The sequence below is a fragment of the Pogoniulus pusillus genome, chromosome Z, assembly GCF_015220805.1.
Source record: "Pogoniulus pusillus isolate bPogPus1 chromosome Z, bPogPus1.pri, whole genome shotgun sequence".
Lineage (NCBI taxonomy): Eukaryota > Metazoa > Chordata > Aves > Piciformes > Lybiidae > Pogoniulus > Pogoniulus pusillus.
Window position 1 is genome coordinate 43,594,765 of NC_087309.1, and position 25,151 is coordinate 43,619,915.

General features: G+C 38.3%; 2 protein-coding genes across 6 annotated transcripts in view; one reads left to right on the forward strand and one right to left on the reverse strand.

Annotated features, from left to right (window-relative positions):
* The window catches only part of RAB3C (RAB3C, member RAS oncogene family), a 448,802-nt gene that overhangs the window by 216,019 nt on the left and 207,632 nt on the right, over window positions 1-25,151 (forward strand). The gene's annotated exons all lie outside the window — the stretch shown is intronic.
* Window positions 1-25,151, reverse strand: part of PDE4D (phosphodiesterase 4D) — a 422,688-nt gene that overhangs the window by 12,852 nt on the left and 384,685 nt on the right. For 4 of the 5 annotated variants that reach the window (XM_064140535.1, XM_064140537.1, XM_064140536.1 and 1 more), the window contains one exon: window positions 1,915-2,008. In XM_064140535.1, coding sequence (XP_063996605.1) covers window positions 1,915-2,008 — 94 coding nt within the window. Of the gene's footprint in view, window positions 1-1,914; window positions 2,009-8,518; window positions 8,577-25,151 lie in introns of those variants that run through there. The other variant, XM_064140539.1, reaches the window with a different exon arrangement.

Sequence of the window (25,151 nt, forward strand, 5' to 3'; positions counted from 1 at the left end):
TTTTGGTCATATGCACAAAGTTTAGACGCATCAAAGGGAGGTTCATAAGCTGAGCTGTCAGACTAACTGAAGTGAAAGAAAGTGCCTGAATGACTCAAGATCTCCAGAGGAGTTCCATGGGACTGTCTCTACTTTTGTAACTGAGATTACACACAGGGCAAAAGATCCTGAGCCCATCTGAATATCCAGGAAACACAGTTTGTCATTTTGATAAGTAGGTTGTCTTACATTTTCCCTTTACAGAAAAACAGGTCAATGACACTGAAAAATAAAAAGCCTGTGTATTACTGTATTCTCAGTAAGAGCCTTAATTTTCACACAAGGAATATATTTATTGCCACTTTGAATGACTTCACAAGATGTCATATATTCCTACTTGGGAAAATAATCTTTTGTTTCTTTTAGGGATAACAGAAAAAAAATGTTTTTTTCATGACACATTCATAACTTTTTAATAGTGAGAAAGTCCATACATATCCAGGAGACAGATTATATATTTAAAAACAAATTAACCAACTAAACTCATTAACATTTTCTATGGAAAGAATGTTTTCTCTCTTCATATTATTGTTTGGAAACTACACACTCTGTGTACTTTGAAAATAATTTATTTAAGCAGTAATAATTCTGTAAAGGAGATGCTCTTCCCACTGTATTCCCCTTGTACCTAAAATTTTAAGTATCCTAGTTTTTCAGGCAGCCACAAAACAGTACTCATGGCTCAGTAACTTAGAAATTATTGCCCTTCCAGGCCTCTTTTTGCTCAAAACTGAGGTCTTATGTGAAAGGCTGACAGATTAACTTTCTTAACCTGTCAAAACGAGCCTTATGTTTTCAAGTAAAAGCAAGCAGAAAATGGTGTATCAGTGCTTTCTCCCTAAGTGGGTCATCTTCCCAGGCAACTGTACAGTAACTCTCAGGGCTGCAGAATACTGCCTCTCCATAACACAAGCTCATCTCTTTCATACTGTCTGAAACCGTGCTGTGCAGCAGTGCTAAGCCATGCTACTGCAACCATGTGGTCATGAAAACACACTTCTTTCAAAACATACAAAAGCAGCAGCTATGGTACCTCACACAAACAAACCAGGATGCATCTTAACACGCATGACCACCACTTCTAAAAATATTTGTTACCCTAATTTAGATGTACTCAGCTGTGCCTCCCCTTATATGCACAATCTTTATGAATGAGTGTTGTCTTGCTCAAAATTTTTGAGAGCAGTATTTTATCTTGATCTTAGTGTTCAAATTCAACACTGTGGGACTAAATTTTATTCATTTCCACCACTTTTAGCAAAAAAGAAGTCAACAAAAACCCCCACAACTCTCTCTCTCTATACAGAGATAGGTACTTCCTCCTCCAAAGTTGTAGAGAAGGAAACATACTCTGCCAAGCTTCTGAGCCATGTAAGTTCTCCTGGTAGAAGTCCATTTAGACGTTGACTTCACCACATTCACCTGCACACTCAGATGGCAAACAGGGAATATCAAAGTATGATAAACGCATGCGGAGAGATTTTATGAGGTTACTTGTGACTTGTGCTCCAGGACACTGAAACCTCATTGTGGCAAGTTTCAGAAGGGAAACAGGGTCGAAAAAAAAGTTTTGTCATAGATGTCCTTATATATGAATTTCTTAATACAACAGCATTACAGTAGTTCCAATGTTACTTAAAAATATGTCTATTAATATATATCTGTAATTACACACACAGGGCAACCACACAAACTGAGCTGTCCTGAAATGGATTTATCATGATCTCTCTGACCAGACACTGAACAGTAAGATACTAAATACACGGAGTATAGACATTAATATAGAAAGCTACTTGCTTTTAAGTTCTACTGCAACCTAAAAGACAGGAAAAAAAAACTGGAAGGCAAAAACATTAATCCCCATCATAGTCTTACCTAAGAATGTGTTTGATATAAATTCTGAGACCTGATTGCCTGACCTGCTCATTTCAGATAGGTGAGTTAGCTCGCGGTTGAGCATTCTTTTAAACTGGAAAAAAAAAAAGAGGAAAGTTAGCAATCAAGATTGGTTTTAGTTAAAGAGCTGTCAGTTTATGGTTAGAGAAAGAACACAACATTAAGAATATATACCAAACTAAGATAATTATGAAAGCAAAAATCACATTCAACATCGCTCTAACCCTGTGAATGTATTCAAAATTTGGACAACATAATTCTTCATATCCTGAAATCCTCCATAGCAATTCAACTGCTGTGGCACAGGGTCCTGTTAATAGCTGAGAACTTGTTAAGACATAACATATATGTACAAGTAATATTACTGTATTTTCAAATTTTCCATTTTGATTTGGAGATAGAAATTACACATTTATGTAAGACCCTTACTCTACTAGACTTTTCTTATCATATTTTAAAAATTACCTATTTTTCAACTCATTTTGTAGTATTTCAGGTTTCTCTTACCTCTAATCACTAATCTGCTTAAATACGTTTGACAGCACTGCTTAAAACAATAAAAATATCTTACTGGTTTCCTACACATCAATATGAACAGAAGCAGGTTGTGTTGTCTCTAAGTTAAATTGTACTGGATCAGCCCAATGACTTTACCATTCCACGATCTCAGAAAACTGTCAATGCCTGCATGAAACACGGGACTAAAAAACACCCATCTGTGGAAACACCTTCCTTTCTCCTCCCCATTTTAGGGACTTTATAGGATAGAAGGGCACATTAATATGTATGAAATACGTAATCGATTAGTTGAATCTTTCCTGATTCCTTCTAGACTCCAGGGTTACATATCTTGTGGCACTGTGCTTGACAGGTTAATCGCGTAACACAGATCTAGCTCTTATGTGCATTTTCATTGACTATAACTCTGCCTTAATATTATCAACAAATAGAGTTCAGCAGTATTTATTAGCAATTCAAACAACTCTTTCCAATGTAATTTAGCATCTGTCACTACTGAATTTTGCCTCCCACTGCGCAAACCTTCATTTTGCTGTTAGATTTCTCAGTCATCTTTTCCGAATAAAGCCAAATTATTGTGCCATTTTCAGAATCAACTTTCATCCTGTTCACCCAGTTATGACTACTACATCAAGCAATAGCTATCCTTAGCACATAACCCTGTAAACACTCTGTGTTGAGAACTGGCAATTTATTCTTCTGTGTGGGATAAATCACTAGACCAAACATTAACCACCTCCTTTCCAACCCACTGGAATCAAAGCCTTTTGTTCAAAGAGGCCTTGATAGTAAAAGGTGTTATTTTCTTTACACTGTAAGTCACGAATTACCATCCTGCTCAGTGTGCCATAGAAAAATTATCTTTGATATAACATTCATACCATTAGCCACTGCATTTTCCTGCCATCTTGACATGCCATCAGCTCAAGAGGTTCCTGAGCTACAAAGACTGAACTCTACTTTAGTTACAGCCAAAGGCTCGGCTTTGATCTCAAATATACTCATGTCCTAGCAAGTGCACCACACATTTCTGAAAACTAGACCCAGACTGCAAATACATCGACATGTATTACAAACTACAGGGGCGTGCATTCTGCATGAAAGCAGTATCGAACTTCACAGCAAGGTCTGATGTTTCTTGCCAACGTTAAAAAGACAAGTCGAGCTTGCCAAGCATTAAAATGGTAAGTCCAGAAACTCTAGAAGTATTTTTTAAGTCCTGTCTTGAAGCTTTTAACGTACACTAAAGTCACATTTGCATGCCTTTTCTAACCACTAAGGTTAGAAACTGAATTATCCACACCAGAACTTGAAGATCGCATGGAATGGCTTGTCTCCAGACAGTATCCAGAAACCACAGCTTTCAATTACATATCACGCACAGGATTCCATATGGAATTTGCAACAAATGCAAGGTGCATGGCATGTTCCCTACTAGTCTTATGCAAAGCCTTGTCTTCCCACCTCCCATCACCCCATAAGCTATCAACATAAAAGCTTATTCATTATCATGAAACCTCTGGAACAGTCTATGTTGCTGCTAAACATGGGATGTACAGTAAAACAAGTTCCCTGTCTCCTGCTAACTCCTCCTGCTAGCTGTGAATTCAGCTGGAGAAGTCTTTGGCTTTGAAGAACTGCAGCAGTGATTTCCTCATACTCATTCACATGTTGCTGATGCCATGGCAGCAAGACTTTAACTGACATTTATTCTGAAAACATCTGGAGTAAGCAGCAGTTTAGAGAACCGCTTTGGTTTTCTAATCGTGTGACAAAGCCTAATGTCTGTCATCACCACTGAAGCAGATGAAGTTGAAGACTATATGCAAACAGCACCTTTAGGTGTGAAACAGTGATTTTCTTTGAGAATAAAAAAGGTGACAAGTGAACAGTGATCAAGATGTTCAGACATTTTTGTTGATTATACCCTGTTTCAGTATAACTCTGTGTTACTACTACTAAACATCTTCTGATGTTTAGTAATTTGTTCATTGGGAAAAAACAAAATTATGTTTAAAATATTTTTTCTAAGAAAAAAAGCCCCTACTTTTTCCTGATTTTACTTGGCTCTCAAATATTTCATTTAGGTCCAAGTACACCCATATATAGTTACTGCTTCAGAGTGCATCTCAGCTTTCTACACGTTTATGCATTCTTGTGCAATTACTTTTTAATGAAGCTCTCTCTAACTTTCACATGGCTCCCATAGGATCTCAATGCAAACAGAAATTTCTGCTGCATATGTAAGACACTGTTTCTGTCATCCAGCAGATGTCTCCTAAGTGCCTGAAACTTAGCTAGTCTGTCTGTACTCACATCATTCATCCTCTCAGAAATAACTTCCAGTACTCAAAACAAGGCAAATAAGACATTCAACCAGCTTGTCACTAACAGTAAATGTTGAAGTAATTTAAAATAAGAATTTTAAAAAATATACTTTCCATATACTTTCCACTTTGCCATGTATTTTCCTAGTTGAGGATAATAAGTCATAACGCATCAAAACTCTTGTTAATAATAAACACCACACACTTTAATTATGACACAGCATGGGAAAAAAGTTGACAATCAGTACATTGTACTCTTCCTCAGAAATAAAGATTTTCTCCACATAAAGACTATGCATTGTTAGATTGGAAGAGGGACACATATCCCTTTTGAATATCACAGCCCTTGACTACTGTCTAGGAAATTCCCCCTTGAAATGGACAGGCTATAAAATGTCTGATAAGCCAACTAAGTAGTTCTTCACTGTTGAATACTGATGCCAAAGTATTGTCTGAAAAAATCCTAGTAATTTATTTCCTTATCACATTTTTTTCCATTTCATTTACTTTTGTAGGTCTTAGTTAGTTTACTCTGTCTAGGGGTGGGTAACCCACAACACAAACTGAAGTCCAACACTAAAAAAATTCCCAAACTGACAAAATTAGACATGCCTTTTTACCTCTCTTCAAAACTGTCCAAAATCTGGTAAGAGAACATGCATGAGAATAAAAGTGCCTATGCTGATGAGACAAGAGTTTCCTAAATAGCAGTTGGCTCCAAAGAACAGGTTGCAAAAAAAGACTGAGCTTGGTAGTTTTGGTCCCTCTAGGCTGACTGAAGCCCAAATGTGCATATCTCTGAATATATATTACTGCTGTCAAGCTAGGATAAATATATCTGGGGTTTTTGAAGGTAGATTATTTTTCTGATGTCACCAAAGGTATAGAGACAAATTTAGATAAAGTTTTGCAGTCACCATGTTCCCAGATGGCAACAAGAACACTGACAGAACTTTGTTAAGATACTGCCTATGCTGGAAAGAAACTCCAAAGATCCAACTAGAGTCAGTTCATCGCCATTAAGAAGTTTAGGCTGCATGCTCAATATACATGGTATTTATTAAAGACACTTTTGAACATTTTACCTTTGTTGCATGAGGTTCTTGACTCAGTACAAAAAGCTAAAGTAAGTATGCAGCGTGCAGTCAGTTGTCTTGGGAGAAGAAGTATGCAGAACCACCCTTAGTACAGATGCTCTGTCCTGGTAATCCCTCTTCTACACAGGCTTTCTGCTCCTGAATCCATGATCTATTACATCCCAAGGACTATAGAAAGACTGCTTCTACTGCCACCTTTGGCACCAGCACAGAAACTGAAGCTAGGAATACCACATGGTCCATGGACCAAAAGGCCCCATCCTGCCTGTTTTTCAGTTTGAGTGTTAATCAAGCTCTGAGCCCAGTGAAGGCTAGAATCAAAATGCTGAAGAGCACCTAGAGCCTTTTATTGCCCTGGCTCCTAAGCCCACGTGGAAATAAATCTGATTTTCAACCTTTCCAACTGCCTCTTTCTCTAGGTAACATTTCTGAAAGCTTTCATGAATCAAATACATCCATGAAATACTAATTTAGTATTTGGAACATTAAATTTGTATCATTGTATATCTGAAATATCTGACAATGTTATTTTAAAAGAGATGTTTGGAACTGAAAAAAAAAATTACTGGATTCAAAAAGTCTTGTATTCTACCAAAATAGGACAAGGAACTTAAAAAACAGTCCAGGCTCAAATTAATGTAAGGCTTCTGTTTATACTGCTTATCAGTGCAAAAATATCTTTGATTTTAACAGCATTCTTAGTACACAAACATATGTAAGATTTGGGTTGGGAGCCCATCTGTTTAATCAGTATCAGCGTCATGCACTGATTTTTAAATACATGCTGTAATGAGGTACATATCTCTAAGCCTGGCATTGTGATAGTGGTGCTCATTGTTTCAAGGAAAGATACTCAGTGAAAGCCATTCTCCAAATATAATTAAGAGAAGATAATAAGATATGGTCTGGGACACACAGGAATTTCAGAAATAAATAAGTACAGGCATAGCAAAGGCTGTAAAAAAACAATTACTGGGTACTAACATGCTTCATTCTTACAGATTTATAAATACTCTAAAACATTATTCTGAATGTCATAAAAGCAGATCTTCTTTACCTCTCCACATTTTTCTTGTGATCTTTATACTTTGAACTCAAAAAGCGATCAAAAAGTGATGTATTAAAATCTCAAGTACTTGCAATCTGTTCAAGTATTGTTCAGCTTCTTAACTAAAATCACTGTCTACTTACAGGACATTGTCTATACAAAGGACTTTTTTCCCCCCTTGAGTAACCCACTGCTGATACTATGCTCTTTGCTGAACTTCAGTTATCAAAAGAGAATATCTACCGATTTTAAAGGCTAAACTGTAAGGATGAATATTTTTAAGACTGATGATTGAATTTTTCTGGTTAGAAGCATGACAGCATCTGGCTGGAAAAGCAGAGAACACTTCCAAGTAAATTACAATAAATACCTCCCTTTTATCTGAACGTAATTTCATCTATTTTTTGGTGAAAGAGAAAAGGATCCACCTAACAAGCATAATGGGATCCAATTTCTTCACAAATGACAGATCAAAATCCTTGAGAATATACTGTAATAAGTCTGCATTAGCAGAGAATAGTCACAATGACCTAATCGGACAAAGTGACCTAATGATATTTTTACATTTCTGTTAAAAAAAGAAAAAGATCTATGATACATGTATTTTTACAAGCAAACCTATGAGATTCAGTCAGAAGTTAATATAATGCTTGCATTATTTTTAGGTACCAAATTCAATGCTTGTGTTATTTAGTTTAGGAATAGTATGACTTGGAAGAATTATTTTATGTCAAAGATAGGACTTTTTTGTTTCTTCGTTTGTTTGTTTGTTTTTTTTCCCCACAATTGCTAACAATTATAAAAGCAACATAGTTTTCCTTTTTTTCCAAGCACAAACACGTGAACTAAGACTAAACCCATGGTTTTCTAATAAGTAAATTTCAGTTCTGTATATTGACAGGCATATTAATTGCTCGGTGCAAAACTTTTCCATAACAAGAGATAAAGCTTATTTAATTCTATTGTCTAGCCATACTGCAGTTTCGAGCTACTTCATGTAATAATGTAGATCAATATTAGAGGATGACAGTGCCCAACATTCTAATCAATAAGTGCTTACAGACAGAGAAGCTACCAAAAAATGCTGCTGGAATACACTGTTGATAATTTCACATTTCTTCAGCTATTGTAACCAGTCATGCGTTCACCCATTATCCTCAGTCTCTTTACTCATACTCTGTGCTGCTGCTTGGTATCTTAGTTTCGAGGTGGATTGGTTCTGGGTGGTTTGGGTTTTTGTTTGTTTGTTTGTTTGCCTTATTTTATTTTTAATGTCTAGAATTGTATTTTTATACCTTTTTTTTTCCCCACTAGAACATCACAAAACTCTTCTGAATTTCTCTGGCTTGAGACTTGATCTGATTAATCTCTGAAGCAGCATCATTTTAAAAGTCTCAGCACACTTTCTAAGAAAGGCTGTACACTGTGCAGTTCATTCTCTTTACTGAACAAAGGCTTGCTTTTTTGATTTCTTTTACTTTATATTCAGATTACTCATAGTCATATCACCAAACAAACGCTCATGCTATCCAGTGATCATGCAATCATGCACCACAAACCAAGGTTCTTAAAAGGCAAAAACAGAATCCTACCTTTATGTAGCCCCAAGAAACTGAGAGTAAATAGTTTGCCTCAGGCATTTTTTTTTTAGTTTTTCCCTGAATCTACCAAAGCAAAGCTAATGAGTTCTTTGTTATCTGATTCTATATAAGATTTAGAAGAAGAAAAATCCCTTCTTTTCTCTCCTAATGCTTTTTGCTAGTCTTCAGGTTCTCAGCAACTGTGTGCACAGGAGGCATACTGAAATGAAATCTAACCGCGTGTTCTTCTGATTGTATAAATGCCATTTGTAAAGCTCCAAGCATTCAGAGGCAACGTTGAAGAGACATATTGTACAAGATGAAGAAATATCTGAAGAGGTAGGGATATGCATATTTCCTGAACACCGGGACTTAATGAATAATGTATGTCAAGATGCTCAGCTGCTGGAAAGACTTGCTGTCAACAGCTACCAAATAAGGATCTGAAGGGGAAGCCACAAACAGTGCCAGTAATCCCTCCCATAGAGCCTAACTAGCAGCCAATCATATGTAATCCTAAAAGATATAAATCCGAGGGGCTTGTGACATGATGTAATTTCCCACTGGCCAGTGCTGGGAACTCTCCTAGGCATTGGGGTGTTCTTTCTTTCTTCTTTTTTTTTTCTTTACAGCAAACGCCATTTAATGATGGCATCCCTGACTGCAGCATTCGCCTGTCACTCAAAAAGAACTGGGTTAATATCTCCTCATTTCAGCATCATTTACCAGCTCTCTTCAATGCAGTTACCATTCTAGCAGTTCAAATGTATATATTCATGTGGATTGCCTAGTAGTTTTAATTTTTCATATGAAAAGGAAGTACATTTTGAAAGGGAGGGGGTGTGTGTGTGAAGAGAAAATGCCCAGAAATAGAACTATCCGTTTTCTTGAGTAGTCTGTGATATACTGTTGTATTTTAAACAATGACAATATTTATGGCTTTCATACTATCTAGATTAAAAATTGATCTACCAAGATTATTTGGCTAGACTGCCAGTTTCTACTGATTTATTTCAAGAGATAAAAGCAGTTGTAAGATAAAGCAAGTCTTTTGCATGACAATTCCAAGTAAACATTAAATTTCGATGGGGAGGTCAGAAGTATAAATAACAGTTCTCAAATTCTCACAGTATTTAGTAAATTTTTGTCCTTTCTGAATTGGCAGATGAAGGTAATCAATCACAGCTTTGCATGACAGAAGCAAACAACAAAAAAAAAAGGATTAATTGCAAGTAGAGTGTGTCAATGAGCTGACTCAGAGGATTAAATATTGTATCCCACTACCTGCCATTCACAGATCAGAACCTTAATGGAGAGAGCATCGTCTTGCACCTCTCTGTGCAAGGCACATGCATCACTGCAACATATGAGTCCCTGTCGTATCAAAAGAAGGGAGAGTTTCCCTGTATGACACTGAGCAGGAATCTAAGAGCATGCTGAAGGAGGTACAGCATTCAGCCTAAGCCTGCACTGCTGATTCCCTGGAAGAGGTTGACCAACAGTTTTGGCTAAAGGAGTTTCTGCTTCTCTGTGTGATGCTATGCAACAGTGTCTGGAACACTCAGTGCTTGAAATATAATCAAACCTGCAAACATCAACAGGGCAAAATAGGATGTTAATGAATATCTTCCTTACAGGGGAGAAATGTATAGCAATGTGTCAGCTGGATACAGTCAACAGAGATCATCCAGCATTTAGCTAATTTCCCATGGAAGACAATTTTCCTTAAAATAAGCAATATAAAAACACTTGAATGAACACAGAAATTATACTTTTTTTTTTTTTTTTTTTTTTTACAATATGCACAGTTACACCAGTTCTGAATCTATACAAACAGATGAATAAAAAAGCAATTAAATTCTGAAAACAGATCTGGAGTATTGGAGGCTCAACAAGACATGAAAGTAGTCTAAAAAAGTATCCCTGCGAAAATATTTCTCTTGATTATTGCAGCACAGCTTTGTAATGCAGAACAGAAAAAGCTTATCCATATCCACACTGCATTGTTTTCTGATCAGCTACAAGAGAGCGCTGCTGCCACCTACCCAGCATCAGCACTGAAACTGAAAATATGCTGTCTCCCTTAAAAAGGTGATTTGAATCATGACTTTGGAAACAGTAAAATAACAGCCACTATACTTCTGGCTACTTAAGGAGTGAAGTCTATGAGTATGGAGGTTTGGGTACAGCCAGAAATTGCAAAACCAAGTCTTCTACTTCCTTATTTTAAAGGCTGTTTTCTCCTTAAATCTTATTGATAACTGTCACAAAAAGCACAGAACTTTTTTTGAATAAGGAATATTTCAAAAGGCTGCTATGTAAGTTTCATTTAGTTGCTAAGCATGCATAAAAAAAACCCCAAAACCCAAAACCAAATCACCCTTGAATGTTTTTATACCTCAGCATTGCATGAAATAGAATCACTGAATTGTAATTTATTGAATTTATTGAAGGATGGTATTTACAGAGTTACTAAATAGATAGTTTTGATGTAAAACAACAACAACAACAAAAATTCCTCACATGTACATTATGGCCTCAAGCTCATAAAACTACCCTTTTGGTTGATTTCCATCCTCAGTTCCCAGGTTGCAATGAGTAGATAATTAGTTTTAAATGAGGTTATGGTGGACAGATGAGTTTACAGCAAGGAGATGCCGTACACAGTTGAATACATAGAGCAATTCATGATAATGAAAAGCAGAAGTTAGAGATAAGTGGAAATCCAGTAATACGAAAATCTTACATACACACATGGTGATAAAACATGGGAGAAGAAGGAAATAATGACAGCTTCTACAATGGTTCCAATGAACCACAGAATATGGAATAGAGAAAGCTGTAATTTGAAATCACAGTAACCAAGTAAAAAATAACTCAGAAAAAAAGGAAGCTTTTAGTGAGCACTGTTATGTGTTTTGAAAGAATCAAGTCAATGACCTTGAAAGGCAGAAAGATGAAGTCCCTTAATACTCATCAGAAATGTTAGCCATTGTTTAAACAAACAAGCCCGGATGATTTTCTCCTCAGGAGTCATAAAAAAAGAGGTGGCAGAGATCCCAGGAGCTGGGATGTTCGGTTTTAGCAAATTTTGGAAGACTGCAAAAAAACATTAATTTTGTGCCAATTACAATTTGCAAGCAGGATGGGTGGACAACCTCAGACCACTTTACAAACTGGGCTGAAAAAAAAAGAGTTGAAATATATGTATTCCAGCATAACACAGCAATTAGTATCAGGCAATGTTAGGAGGAAGTTCTTTACAGAGTGATTTGCCATTGGAATGGGCTGCCCAGGTAGGTGGTGGAACTGCAGTACCTGCAGGTGTTCAAAAAAAGACTGAAATGAGAAACTTAGTGCCATGGCCTAGATGATTGGACAGGGCTGGGTGATAGGTTGGACTGGATGAGCTTGGAGGTCTCTTCCAACCTGGCTGATCCTATGATTCTATGAATATAGTTTCATGCCTTTGAATACATAATATTCTTTGATTGTTGTAGGGCATTTGATTTAATACTCTATAATATTATGCAACAGCACTCCCAATACTGGAAAATGATCCATTAAATGAGATAAGAACCTATAGTGACCCATTTATAACAACCATCAGGCTCTCTTCACCTAGTGGGACAACTTTAAGTCATGCTTTGCAAGACCTGAGACAGAGAAATTAGAGGGCATACTTAGTATGCTGTCAGTGTCGATGGAAACTACAGTTCAAAGAAGTTAACTACAAAGATACCCAGCAATAAGGAACACAGTCCATGAATACAAAATGATGGATTACACCAAAAAGCAGAAACTCTGGAGTTTATGGAGTCAAACCAGGACATCTTTGCATCACTACTGTGACCATCAAAAACCCTGAACCTCCTCTACTACTAAATGAGAGCTACTCCAAACACACCACTCTGGTGATTCTGACATTGATGCATACAGCTCTTAACCTCTGTTTTCCTAAATGCTACCATGTACAGCACTCTTGGAAGCACAAAACAGTGGAAAAAGCACAAAAAGGATGTATCTAAACATGTAGTGACTGAAGCAGGCACAGAGGCTGCTGAAGATCTGGTAGTCCATCACTGGAAAGAAACAAGTGGAGACCTACTCTTTCACTGAAAGGGCCTGAATGCTCAGTCCTCCACTGATCACTCGCAAAATGGCTTAAGTGCTTTTGCAACTAATAATGGAATGATGGCTTGACCACCCTGACCTTTGTATTCTACACAACAGTAGATACAAGGTACAAACATTGCCCCAGCTTTGTATTCATAGAATTAACTATGCCAAATGGCATGGACAGATTGAGAAGTTTGTACTCCTTACAGCCTCCGCCTAAAGGGAATGCCCCTTGGGTAGGAGCTGTGACCATGGATGGCTACAGAGTTATTCCCCAGGAGACTTAAGCTTGCAATTAAAATTGTATTTTAGAGCTACATAGGCCAGTCTGTAGTTCAGTGTCACCATCATCCATGTGTGTTGCATGTGAATAGACCACACTCTTCATGTGCCCAGCTGCTGCTTTTGAAGGCAGCTGGGCCTACAGCAGACAGCCTGCTTGTGCATCTGCTGCCAGCCCTGCAGCCACAGCAAACTGCCATAGCTATTAAGAGGTAATTCCATCTGCACCTAGTCCCTCTAATCTCTAAAGACCAGCTAGAATGCAAGGGGATTCATCGCTTGCCAAATTCATCTTTCACTAAACACAAAAATCACGTAGGAAAAAATATAAAATATTATACAAATACTATTTGGGAGATATAGAAAAGGTTTTATTATAAAAGAAAATTTAAGAATTTCTGTTTAATTTAAGAAGAATATGGCTACTGTGTAGAACCATGACAAAGAGTAAATACTGCATACCAAACCTGGTTCACTAGCACCGAGGAAGAAACAAGAAGCAATAGAAGACAGTTGAGACTGCCTCAAGCCAAATGAGCTAGAGCCAACTCAAAGTATGATTAAGACATATGGATTAACAATGAGAATGGTTAAATTAGCATAGACCAGCAGTGAAGTGGTAGATTGTCTGCTTGGTATGTCTAAATCAAGAAAAACAATCTTTCTGAAAAATATGTTTTAGTCAAATGCAAGTGAATTCAACACTTGTGCAGTTATGTACAAATTAGTCATCAGGGAGACACAGAAGGCCCAGTAATCCATTTGGCCCAATGAGCCTATGACAACTCAATTTGCCATTTGCAGCTGTTCACTGTCCTAGAATTCTACCTTCTAAAGAACCTGTATCTCCAAAGCTGTCCACAAATCTTCTATGACCACATTCTGCTTGAAAGCAGCTTTATGAATTTAAAAGCTGTGTGTTTGTGACGAAAACAGGATTGCGGTGACTTATCTCAAAAGTTCTTGTTGCTACCTTTCTGCAAGCTTCTGGAGCTGTCAGCATTCTTTAAAACAGTTTTTTTTGGCTCTTTATAAAACTCTGTATCACTGCTGCATACAGGAAAAAAAATCCTACTATTCACTTAATTTTTTTTGTCCTTTAAAAATAATGTGAAGTATTAGATTGCCTTTTTTGTTTGTTCTGGTTGACTGATGTTTGGTTTTGTTTGTTTAGTTATTCCAAGTGCTTGCAAAGGTATGCAGATTTCACCAATGTTAGTGAGGCTTTTAATCCTTTCATTTATCTGTCATATCAAAGACCACAACTTGCTGTAAGGACTGATAACTTGTAAAACATACAGACCAGACCTATGGAATACTAGCCATTAAAGGAAACCTCATTTTAAGCTGGGATCCAGAACAGGGCTTCCGGTACAAAACCGTTATTACTGTCAAGGATGAGAATTACATCCTCGGAAGCCTGGGGGAATCCCTGAACCTCCAAAATAAAGTACTTGTGTTAGTTTTGTTAGTAAGCAAAGATTCCTGAAGGTTCAGCCAACAGTAAAGTAAGATGGCAACAGCTCAGGCTTGACAAAGGATATGAAGAAGGTGGAAGGGCCACTTTCTTGATTCAGTTGCAGTACTTTTGAACTGTCCCAGAGGATTCTTAACATCTTGGTCTTTCCTTTCACAAGTCAGTGACAGGTAATGTAGGACCTCCAGTAGAAATCTCTTTGGTTTTAATGGCTGGAGAACAGTACATTTTAACACTCAGCTGCAAGCCTGGATTGACTATGACGCTGCACTAGGAACTTCCAGAGATGTGTGAGCATTAATTCTGAATACAAAGTGCTGGATGTCATGCATCTTGCCTAGTAAGCAGCAAAAAGTAAAACAAAGAGGAAGACAGCTAATCACTTCACCAATTTTAGCATTCGATGTCATATGCTTTACAAACAGGAAGAGCCAGCCAAGTAAAAAGCCTGTCTGAAGACAGGAAAAGAAACCCGCTTTCAGGCTAACCTCAACACACCTGAGAACAGCAATAGTTACCCATGTCAAATTCAAGTCCTAATGGTCACAAACACAAATGTTTTCACAGCATTAGCCAACTCCATCTGGCATTTACATTGGCACATATCCTAGCAGAAGGCTTCCCACAAAACAAAGTTTGTTCAGTGCTGGAAGACCACAGCAGAAAAGAATAGCCATCCCATCCAGCAAGCAATGGTGAAAGGATGGACTCAACTAGGCCAAATGCTAAAAGCTAGTCTGAAGGATGAAGCTAAGGACAAGGATAAAACCAGACGAACATCAAAGTTCTGGCTTGCATCTAAGACTCCCTGACTGGAAGGAGACAATATTATAGAACTAAACAAAACCAAACAAACAACCAAAAAAAAAAAGACCCTAAAAAATCAGGAATTTTAAAACTTGAGTTGTTCCTGCTACAACTAACCAGCTGCCACACATCAGATAACTATGGGGTGTGGAGACAAAATTGGGTCTCACCCTGACAGAGATGAGCTCACAATCAATGGCTGTAAGTGAAATAAATCCCTAATTCTTCTGAAAGAGTCTTGGCTTTCAGGTTCCCAACTGTAATATGTTTTTAAAAGGTTTTTTTTTGCAGCCTCCTTTTTGCTAGAATTACATTCATTAAACACTCTGGAATGGCCTACGTTACATAATTTTACAGATATTTTTTACATCAGAATACATAAATCCCATGCATCACATATGAGCATTTTATGTTGCTGAAGAGACTGAAGTGACAACGTTCTTCTGAATTATTTCAGGCGCATATGTAGCAAACCCAAATCAGTAAAGTGAGCTGTTTAACGAAGTATTTGACTCGTTCATTAATTAAAAACAAACAAACAAACAAAAACAGACAAACCAAAACCAAACAATAAAAAACACCTTCCTAGTAAAATGCAAATCGGTGCTTGCATTTACTGCCCTCTAGCGGTAACACAGGCATTAGCTACGAACGTAACGGAGCACCTTGAACTTTCCAGACCAGAAACACTACGATGTGGTCCACGAATTTTGAACCACGGCTTCAAGAAAACCCCAAACTCTGCAGAAGTTTAGTTTCAACAAGTACTTTTCTGCTTACAATATTCTGCTATTTACTTTTGTCTCAATGCAATGCGGTCACAGTGATGTATCTTTAAAAAAAAAAAAAAGTGCTATGGTTAAAAGCTAATTTAGATCAGAGGAAACTAAATCTTGGTGTGATGACAGATGCAGTTATGACAGCAGATAAGAGTAGGCAGCCACACTAGCAGTAATGAATAGCTCAGGTGGTTATCTCTCTATCCTGCCTGGCAACTGACAGAATTAAGAACGTAACCACGATCGTGTGGCTTCATCCATGAAATTACTATTGAGAACAGTACCCAGTGCTCAAAGAAGGATTTTCAACATTTCCCCTAAAAACAATATTAAAAAAATGATACTTACCCTTACCTGGATACATATGGAGATGTATGCATGTATGTGTGTATATATATATGTGTATATATATATGTATATGTGTGTATATATCTATGTGTGTGTGTGTGTGTGCATATTTCGCATCGAAAACACACACTACATATCTTGCTTCTATACATTTGTCAACATACTCACAGAATATTGACACAAACATACAGTGTGTCTGTATTACAACAGGACAAGCTGTGAAAAAGAACGGAGTTACTCATACTTCTGACCTGAAAATCTTTCAAATAGTCCAGGTTAAGGCAATGTAATTGAAAATCATGCTTAAATCAGTTGAAATATCTACTCCATTCAGTTAATTCACCGTATCAGCATATATCTCAGCAGACACCAAACTGCTTTTCTCTTAAGTTTCTCTCTGTGTCAACTACTTTTCCTTAAGTTTTTCTCTTTGAATCTACAAAAGATACTGGCACACAAATCCATTATGTGCATTCTTTGCACTGGAATTGAGCTCAGAGAATATGGAGCAAACTGAGATTTGGTACTTCATTTTTTCCTTATCTGCTTATAAATCCATCATATTTATGCAAGCTTTTTTAATGGCTGGCTTCTCTCACTATTACTCCTCCAACCATCTTTGCAGGGAACAATCTAAAACTGATTTTACAAAACAGCTCTTAAAGAAGTTGAAAAACACCACCACTAGAAAGCCAGACTCTTACAGTGATTCATGCTCTTACAATACCCTGGCAGCAAATATGGTCTACAATAATTCACAGATTTTATAGAAACTATCATTTGGATGGAAAAGTGGAAAATAGGAGTTGTTTAATATTCAATTCACATCCAGGACTCACCTTCTTCTAGGAATAATTTTCTCTTGGAAGAGCATAACTGAAGTCTGTTACATATGGAACAGAAAAAAAATTTATTTTCCCTCCTTTAATACTTGTATTACACAAACACACAGTCACTTGCAAAAGACAGTAAGGTAGCCATACCACTTCCCAGAATAAAATGTGGAAAGTGAAAAATCAATCAGAACAACAACATACAACTCCTTCTTTGAAATTGCATCAATGGATGCATTAGCCACTCATTTTTAGTCACATCTTTTTGTCCACTTTTTCTGAGCAACTGCTGTTTGGGAGGATCTACTGCTGCTATTTTTGGTCTTTCCACTCAATTCTTTCTGCTATACGTGTCCATTCCTGTCTTGTGAGCAGTAGCAAACAAACAGCCACAACACTGCTATCACCTTCACCCCTTCCCCTTACCTAAAAAAAGAACCACCTCCTGCCTCTCCATCCTGCCCAGGCAAAGTACAGTCAGAAAGCTGTGTGGAAATCTCGGTCACAGATAAGCTACACAGTTTAGCTTATACCATATTCTGTGTTTCACTGAACTCCCACTTCTTCATCATGCCTTGACTCTGGGCCTTTTCCAAGCAACATACTGATACCCACTCCCCAGTTTCCAAAGTGTAGCCCCAGTCAAGAATGTTTTGTTAGGGTAACTAATAAATAAAACTGTCAAGTTTTGCTCTAAGCAGTCTCAAGTCTGCTCCTTTGTTCCTCAGCTGTAAGCTCTGTGCTTTATTGACACTTTAACCTGCTTTGCAAAAAAAAACACAAAAAAACAAACCACACACACACAAAAAAATCTGACTGAGAAGACAAATGTGGTCTAGTACCACAGAATGGTTTAGGTTGGAAGAGATCTCACAGATCACTTGTACCAACCCTGCTGCCATGGGCAAGGATACCTCTCAACTAGATTTGGTTGTCCAAAGCCTTGATATATCCACCTTCTTCATGTCATTACGCTTACTTTAGTACAGCTGTTCAAAAGCATTTAAGAAATGTGTCAGAAATACTGCAGAGACCTAATACTTCAGTAATACACCTAAAAGCTAAGAACACCAATGTTAAAGGAATACTGCTGTCAATAAAGAATACTGTGGCATGGTCATCTATGTGCTTTTAGCTCCAGCTAACTGCCTGTGCCCTGCAGCACAGGAAGTCCAAAAACTTGTACATGCTATCCCAGCTACAGTGACTTCAGATGCCTTTTCTACAGCTTACTTGCATAAGTAAGGTTTACAAGCTACATCAGAGTTAATATCAGTAACATTAAAAAGTGTTAAGAGATAAAAACACAATAAAGTTTAAACCTTTTCCAAGACACGGTGCTAAATCCATACAGGTATTCAAATGAGAGAAACAAGGAAGGTGTTTTCTTCTAATAGCAAAATGCTCCTCTACAAAAAGTACTTTATATTAACATGCCATGAAAAAAGAAACTGGATTTTTTTCCAGTGTACCTCTAAGAAATTCTACTAGTTCCTTCCTACCTATGCAAAAAAAAAACCAAAACAAAACCAAAACCAAAAGGCTTTAAACATCTCCTTTTTGTTATTTCCCTAACGCATATGTAGTCAGCATTTACCTAGTTACATTTGTACCCAGTCCTGGCAGACATAAGAAGTAAAAAAAGGATGACTAAAAGAATTCCAGCTTTTCACCTATTACTAGGAGAAATACTGCAATAATTTATTGATCATCCCACAGGTTTCATGCAAGACTCAGGCTGTTACTTAAAAAGAAAGAGTGAAAAACTTTTGCAGCTTTTTCACCCTTTTGTCTTTTATATTTTTTTTCCTCAACATAAGCATCAATTTAGGATAAGAAATAGATCTGTAATGAAAGAAATATAAAATGCAAATCCACCTGATTATATATATATATATTTATATATGCACCTTGCAAGAAGACACCTACCCTTTAACTGCTACATCTGACAAATCTGCAAAGAGGAGCAAAGCCTCACACACAGGGCTGTGACAGCAGACTCGCCCTAAGGCTGATACCACTATATGAGCAGAAACTTAACTTAATGAGTACGGTCTGTTTCATGTACAAAAGTGGCTTGCTATGTAGGAACAAAATCCAGGTTGACTGTAGTGGTAGGGTCGTAAGGAGGAACCAGAAAACTACAGACCTGTGAGCTTGACCTCAGTGCCAGGCAAGGTGATGGAACAGGTCATCTTGAGTGCCATCACAAAGCACCTACAGGATGGCCAAGGGATCAGGCCCAGCCAGCAGGGGTTTAGGAAGGGCAGGTCCTGCCTCACCAACCTGATCTCCTTTTATGATCAGGTTACCTACCTGGGGAATGTGGGGCAGGCTGTGGATGTAGTCTACCTGGACTTCAGCAAAGCCTCTGACACTGTCTGCCACAAGAAGCTCCTGGCCAAGCTGGCAGCTCATGGTTTGGACAGATTCACTCTGTGCTGGACCAAGAACTGGCTGGATGGCAGAGCCCAGAGAGTGGTGGTGAGTGGTGCCACATCCAGTTGGCAGCTGTCACTAGTGGTGTTCCCCAGGGATCAGTGCTGGGCCCAGTCCTGTTCAATATCTTTATTGATGATCTGGACGAGGGCATTGAGTCCAGCATCAGTAAGTTTGCAGATGACACCAAGCTGGGAGCAGGTGTTGATCTGTTGGAAGGTAGGAGAGCCCTGCAGAGGGACCTGGACAGGCTGGATGGGTGGGCAGAGGCCAATGGGATGAGATTTAACAAGGCCAAGTGCAGGGTTCTGCACTTTGGCCACAACAACCCCAAGCAGCTCTACAGGCTGGGGACTGAGTGTCTGGAGAGCAGCCAGGCAGAAAGGGACCTAGGGGTGCTGGTAGACAGTAGCTGAAGAAGTGCCAGCAGTGTGCCCAGGTGGCCAAGAGAGCCAATGGCATCCTGGCCTGCATCAGGAACAGTGTGGCCAGTAGGACAAGGGAGGTTCTTCTTCCCCTGTACTCAGCACTGGTCAGGACACACCTTGAGTACTTTTAAGTACTGTGTCCAGTTCTGGGCTCCTCAATTCAAGAGAGATGCTGAGGTGCTGGAATGTGTCCAGAGAAGGGTGACAAAGCTGGTGAGGGGCCTGGAACACAAACCCTATAAGGAGAGGCCGAGGGAGCTGGGGGTGTTTAGCCTGGAGAAGAGGAGGCTCAGGAGTGACCTCATTGCTGTCTAAAACTACCTGAAGGGACACTGTAGCCAGGTGGGGAGAGGCCTCTTCTCCCAGGCGAGCAGCAATAGAACAAGGAGACAGTCTCAAGTTGTGCCGGGGAAAGTATAGGCTGGATGTTAGGAGGAAGTTCCTCCCAGAGAGAGTGATTGGCATTGGAATGGGCTGCCCAGGGAGGCGGTGGAGGCACCATTCCTGGAGGTGTTCAAGAAAAGCCTGGATGAGGAACTTAGTGCCATGGTCTAGTTGACTGGATAGGGCTGAGTGATAGGTTGGACTGGATGATCTTGGAGGTCTCTTCCAACCTGGTTGATTCTATGATTCTATGATTAATCTTACTTGACTGTAATCTGACATTCTTACTTCAGTGGAGTGTTCCCACTCCACTGTACAAAAGTGTGTTTTAACTGTTTACCAGACCTCTTATTGAATTGTTGCTGTTTAATGCTAGCAGAAATCAGTCTTTAAATAATCTTTTTCAAAGCTATAGTCATGCTTAACACACATACTGTTCTTGTGAAAAATCAAAAACTAAATATTACAGTATTATACAAATATGAACTGAATTATTCCCTATTCATCTAAATATTATTGTATAGTTTACTAAAAAAGACAGAAGGTAAAAATAATCCTATCAAAGGAAAAAAAAAGGAAGAATGAAGGAATGATAGCACAAACACAGAGAATTGTGAACCGCAAAGTAACTAACTCTGCAACAAGTGCAGTACAGCTCTGATATAAATACACACTGGCAAGAGCCTGTAAGTCATCCACAGCAGATTTCAACATTTTGAAAACAGACTGCAAGTTATTTCATGGATTTTTCTGGTTCAGGCTCTAGTTCTTACTGAATTGAATCTCATGTACATCTAAATAAACTGCAAGTGATAGTGTCGTTCATCTTTCAAGGATGAAAAACTCAGCAAGGGTTATTCACCAATTAATATTTACTCCAATGTTTACTTCACCTCTTTCATTTTTTCATTTGAGTTTTCCTCTAGATGCTCAAATGCGCTCTAAATCTATGTAGATCCAGAAAAAAAAAAAAAAATCATCTGTCCAGAAAAGGTAGAAACAACCAGACTCATCCATTACACTCTTGCCTTATGCATACAAGAAAACAGGCAGAAATGTAATGCCTTTTTCGTTGTTGTCGTTGTCTAAGCGGACACTTCACCCAAATGCCTCTGGGTCAGCTTAAGCAAAGAAGCATAACATCAAAGTGGTTTCCAACCCCACAGCCAGCTATAATACTGTAAGGCTAGTTTTAAGGGTACACATGAGAGAGAGATGAAGCTAAGATAACAATAAGAGGCCAAAGGCAGTTCTGTGTTTTTCCTGAACTGCATACCTATTGCCTGTGTGATTTTAACCCCTCATAAAAGAAATTTTGGTATTTGTTTGAGGAAGTTTCTGGTATATTCATGTTTCCTTACTCTGTGTGTATCAATAGCAGTAATTTGCTGCTTATCCTACACATGGGATCTGGATATCTTTTTGGGCACTGACTTCTTGTTTGGCATGGGCAACAGCATGTTGTGGGGTGCTGTGGCAGTGCTGTTGCTTCACCAGATCTCTGTTGGCCCTCCATGGATCACTGAATACCTGACTAGGGTTTGGTGGCTTCGGATCAGGCCACTCTGGGGCAGCACTGGCCAGATGCTGGTAAGGATGAGTGACATACACATGCCTGACTGAGCACACTCCTCCATGTCCCTTGGCAGCACGGGTCGGTTCCTTTGGGTTTGGGAACTCTGCTTAACCTTGTGCTGGAGCAGAGCACACAACTGCTCAAACTGTCACAGCTGAGCCTCAGCTAGGCAGCAACCAAAACCTGAGAAGCAGCTGAAGAACTGAGCTGTTATCATCCTTTACCTCTAGCTACTAGATTTTCCACACAGCCTATGATTCATAGTACAGACAGGAAAGAATACTCTGAAGCTTGCTCTTGCTCAGCATAATGCACAGTTAAAAACTGTACGCACTAGGGACAATGACTGAGGGTCAGGACAGGCAATGAGATACCTGATTCTTTCATGAGCACAGACCTGCAGTCTGTTCTCATTCTAACCCGTGAATATTTCGTTCCTTCCCACCCCACATCACGGACTGTTACAAGACAAGAGGCATTAGTCCAGAACCACCCTTACACTATGTAATTCACATAACCTCCAGACTGGAGCTGGTTTTGGTCTTGCCTGCTCCAATTCCACAGCCCACAAGCCCGAAGTCCTCCCCAGAAAAGCCTGTTTTGCACTAAATTTTACTTAGGGTAGCTACATGAAACTTCTGAAGCACAACTGCTGCACCTCTTATGGCCCAATGCAGTCTTGTCACAACAGCTGAAAGGATTTTATAGGAGCCCTCTCACCCGGGTGAATTTGACTTGTTACAAAATTAATCTAACAGCAAACAAAGCACCAAGATTGCCTGATGTCACACAATACACAGGAGCATAAATATCAGCATCTCTCATTAGCTTTGCGGGACCTAATTTTTTATTTTTTTTAACAACTTTTTTTGGTGTTATTCACAGCTGACTGATTCTTCAAGCACAGAAAACATTTCTGTAACTAAGTAATAGGAATACTAGTAAAATAGGAATATACACACGGATATCAAGGTTTACTTGCCACATAAATATACTCATGTCCCAGTAATGTTACTGTGGGTTGCTCCTGAGCTCTCCCAGTTTGGCAGAGCACCAGTTAATTTATATTTTCAGGGAAACAGCTCTACTGATAAATCAGTATTTCCTCTCAAAACGCTCAATAATTAGCCATTTCCAGTATGCTGTAACACCACGCAGTAATCACCTTCTGCAAACACTGCTTCTATTCACAGATTACAAATACTGCATATTTTATATTTTACAATGGTTAAATGTACACTAATAATGAATTAATATGCTATAAATGTAATAATACAGGTCACTTACAAAGTTATATAGCATAGCGGAGCATTAAAGACAATTTAACTTGAAGTGCAAGAAATCTATTTAAAGACAATGTAATAAGCTGCTGACACTTATTTTCCTCTCTGAATGCTAAACTAACAAATCCTGCCATTCATGCAGAATTCAAAGCCAAAGGGAGACTACGAATCATGAAAATAACATCACATTCTGGAAATTAGTTAGGTTTCACTAGTAGAAGAAATGTCTATCACTGGATTGAGTTATATTCTCTGATGGACATGCGATATGGATATGAAAGACACAAATGTTATTGGAGTTTATCTATTAACCTTTCATTACTACTAGGTATTTTACTGAGAAACAAGCATTTTTCATACTTCAGTTTTAATAAATCTCTATTTTGAATAATGTCTTAAAATCAAACAAAATCATTGAGCTCTAAATGCACAAGGTAACATTTTCCCCTGCGTCTCATTTTTTATGAATGATGAAAAAAACCCTGGGAAAATTTTGTATGTTTTTGCCCATTTACATACAATGCTTGGAGCAACTGGAAATGTTCTGATCATGCATGGAACACTGGAGACATCTCAGCAAATGCAGAAAGACATAGGGTTATCCATTTATATGGAGGCTAACATATACACAAAAGCCAATTTTTTTGCCATGAGAAGGACAAAAATACTTACAAACCTCATTAAACTTCCTTCACTCGTCCAAAGCCCATGCTTGACATCTGATTCTACCAACTCTAATGATGTTAAATAAAACCAGCTGTGTTCTCTACCCACAGCCTGAAGTAAATTTAAAGAGTTTCATGAGCTCCATCAGGCATTAGATAAAGTTATAGCTGAACTTGAACAAACTGTTCAAATACCCCTACCAGTGGGATTGATGCTCTACTACTACCTTCCACCCCCCTCAATACCATACTTTTGCTCAATCTCTAAACCAGAGAACAAAACTGAAAGGATGTTGCAAGTGTAGTTCATCTATGTAGGACTGTATAGTTAACCAGGTAGTTTATGTCTTGTCTAAGGCAAATTCCATTAAAAATGAGATGGGATGTAACACTGAATCACTTTGATTATCAAACTGACAAAACTATTCCACTAATTAAGACTACTAATCACATCTTTGTTTACTGTTACATATGTAAAAAGCATATTCTGAGGTTTTAAAAACAAAACATGCTTCTGATTTTCACATTGATTTCCAGCACACACACACTAGGCAACTCTAATTCCCAACATTGCCCAGTCCACTGGAAGCACAACGTACACTTTTCCTGGCTAGAACAAATATTTCCCTTGTCTGGTGTTCAGTGTATTGCTGTATCAATAACCTTATATTAAAATAACAGCATAAATAGATAAAAGTCCCAGCTCTTGATCAAAAAAAATTCCAAAAGCAAAATGATGTGGATGTTAGTCTCTTCTCCCTAGTATAAAGTGATAAAATCATAGCAAATGGTTTCAAATTGCACCAGAGGAGGTTTTGTTGAGCATAGGGAAAAAAATACTGATAAAATTGTCAGGCATTGGAATAGGCTGCCCAGGGAAATGGTGGAATCACTTTGTGACATGGTTTAATGGTCAACATGTTGCTATGTCAATGGCTGGACTCAATCTTAGAGGTCTTTTCAAATGAAGCAATTCTGTGATTCTATGTCTTGAAGGAAAACTGACATATTTGCCTGAGTCTGAAAACAGACTCCTTGAAGTCCCCTGGTAGTCAAATGATACAAGTCAAACCAGATCTTATTATTTCCATTGCTGCCACATACAAGCTCACGATCCCTGCAGATGCAGCATGGATTTGCATGACTCTCACTGTTCAACAAAGCTATGTGTATTAGCAAAGGCACCACTCCTGAACAGGACATGGGGTGAAATGTCAGACTGGAA